Source organism: Papaver somniferum, chromosome 7, assembly GCF_003573695.1.
Source record: "Papaver somniferum cultivar HN1 chromosome 7, ASM357369v1, whole genome shotgun sequence".
NCBI lineage: Eukaryota > Viridiplantae > Streptophyta > Magnoliopsida > Ranunculales > Papaveraceae > Papaver > Papaver somniferum.
Window position 1 is genome coordinate 92,078,312 of NC_039364.1, and position 1,685 is coordinate 92,079,996.

General features: G+C 39.6%; 1 protein-coding gene across 1 annotated transcript; it reads left to right on the forward strand.

Annotated features, from left to right (window-relative positions):
* Window positions 1–702: 702 nt before the first annotated feature.
* LOC113294908 (uncharacterized mitochondrial protein AtMg00860-like) lies at window positions 703–1,428 on the forward strand. Its single transcript, XM_026543282.1, has 2 exons — window positions 703–1,197; window positions 1,249–1,428. Exons 1-2 carry the CDS (start codon window positions 703–705, stop codon window positions 1,426–1,428), a joined length of 675 nt encoding a protein of 224 aa, XP_026399067.1.
* Window positions 1,429–1,685: the final 257 nt, after the last annotated feature.

Genomic DNA, 1,685 nt, shown 5'->3' on the forward strand with positions numbered 1-1,685 from the left:
GGTTCTTTACGATGTAATATTAGGAATGGACTGGTTATCTTCTAATTTTGTGCAATTGGATTGTGCTGACAATACAATCACTTCTGCAAAGCCGGGTCAATCTAAGGTAGTGGTGCAGACTACATCTCGAAGTCTGTTTATAGAAGCTTTCCTTATCCATATTGAGGGTGAAATAGTAGATAGTGAATCTATGCAGATTGCGAGTATACCAGTGGTGTCTGATTTTGCGGATTTGTTCCAAGAGGTTCCTGGATTACCTCCAAGTAGGGAAGTAGAGTTCTGTATCGAACTTCAACCAGGTACGACACCAATTGCTCGTGCTCCTTACAGAATGGATTCAAAGGAAATGCAGGATTTGAAGTCTCAGATTGACCAGCTTTTAAGTCAAGTATTTATTCAACGTAGTTCTTCACCATGGCGCGCTCCTGTTTTATTTGTGAAAAAGAAAGATGGTTCTTTACGATTATGTGTTGATTATCGTGAACTAAACAAGGTCACGATAAGAAACAAGTATCCTTTACCTAGGATTAATGATCTGTTTGACCAGTTAAAAAGAGCTATATGGTTTTCGAAGATCGACTTGCTGTCAGGATATCATCAGCTTCTTGTTAGAGAGCAAGATATTTCCAAGATTGCATTTCTGACTGGTTTTGGTTCTTATGGTTTGTGGTGAGGCCTTTTGGGCTTACGAATGCACCAGCAATGTTTATGGACTTGATGAATCGAGTATTTAGAGATTTTCTTGATCAGTCTGTTATTGTGTTTATTGATGATATTCTTGTGTACTCTAAGACTCGGGAAGAACGCGAGGAACACTTAAGCTTAGTGTTGCAGACTTTAAGAGAGCATAAGTTGTTTGCAAAGTTTTCGAAATGTGAATTTTGGCAACAATCGGTTAAGTTTTTGGGGCATGTGATATCTGAATCCGGAGTTTCTGTAGACCCTTCCAAGATTGAGGCAGTGTTAAGTTGGAAACCACCTGCAACGGTTTCAGAGATTCGAAGTTTTCTTGGTTTAGCTGGATATTACCGTCGTTTTATCAAAGATTTTTCTCGAATTACGGGACCACTTACTAAGCTAACTAGGAAGGGAGTACAGTTTGTTTGGGATTCTAAGTGTGAGGATGTTTTTCGGGAGCTTAAGACTAAGCTTACTTCAACACCAATTTTTACCTTACCTGAAAAAGGAAAGGAGCTTGTGATTTACACAGATGTCCCACATCTGGGATTGTGATGTGTTTTGATGCAGGAAGGTAAGGTTATTGCCTATGCGTCTAGGCAATTGCGTGTCCATGAGAAGAATTATCCAACCCATGACTTGGAGTTGGCAGCGATAGTTTTTGCTCTGAAGTTGTGGCGTCATTACTTGTATGACGAGAGATTTGAGCTTTTCACTGATCATAAGAGTCTCAAGTATATGTTTTCCTAGAAGGGTTTGAATATTAGACAACGTCGATGGATGAGCTCATCAATGATTACACTTTTGGCTTACAATATCACCCTGGTAAGGCGAAAGTTGTAGCTGATGCCTTGGGCAGAAAACCAAGGTGTTTGTTAGCTTCCATGATGATTGAAGAGTGGAAGATGTTGGAGAGAGTTGCTGAGTTTAAATTAATCATTAAGAATTCTTCCACTTCTCAGGAATTTTTCGGTAATCTTGTGGTACAACCGACACTTATTAGCCGT

Bases quoted from the DNA above. Each gene is read 5' to 3' on its own strand.
- LOC113294908 (XM_026543282.1), top strand. From the start codon at position 703: ATGTTTATGGACTTGATGAATCGAGTATTTAGAGATTTTCTTGATCAG. The intron at 1,198-1,248 runs GTGATTTACACA...GTTTTGATGCAG, and splicing joins CTGAAAAAGGAAAGGAGCTT to GAAGGTAAGGTTATTGCCTA.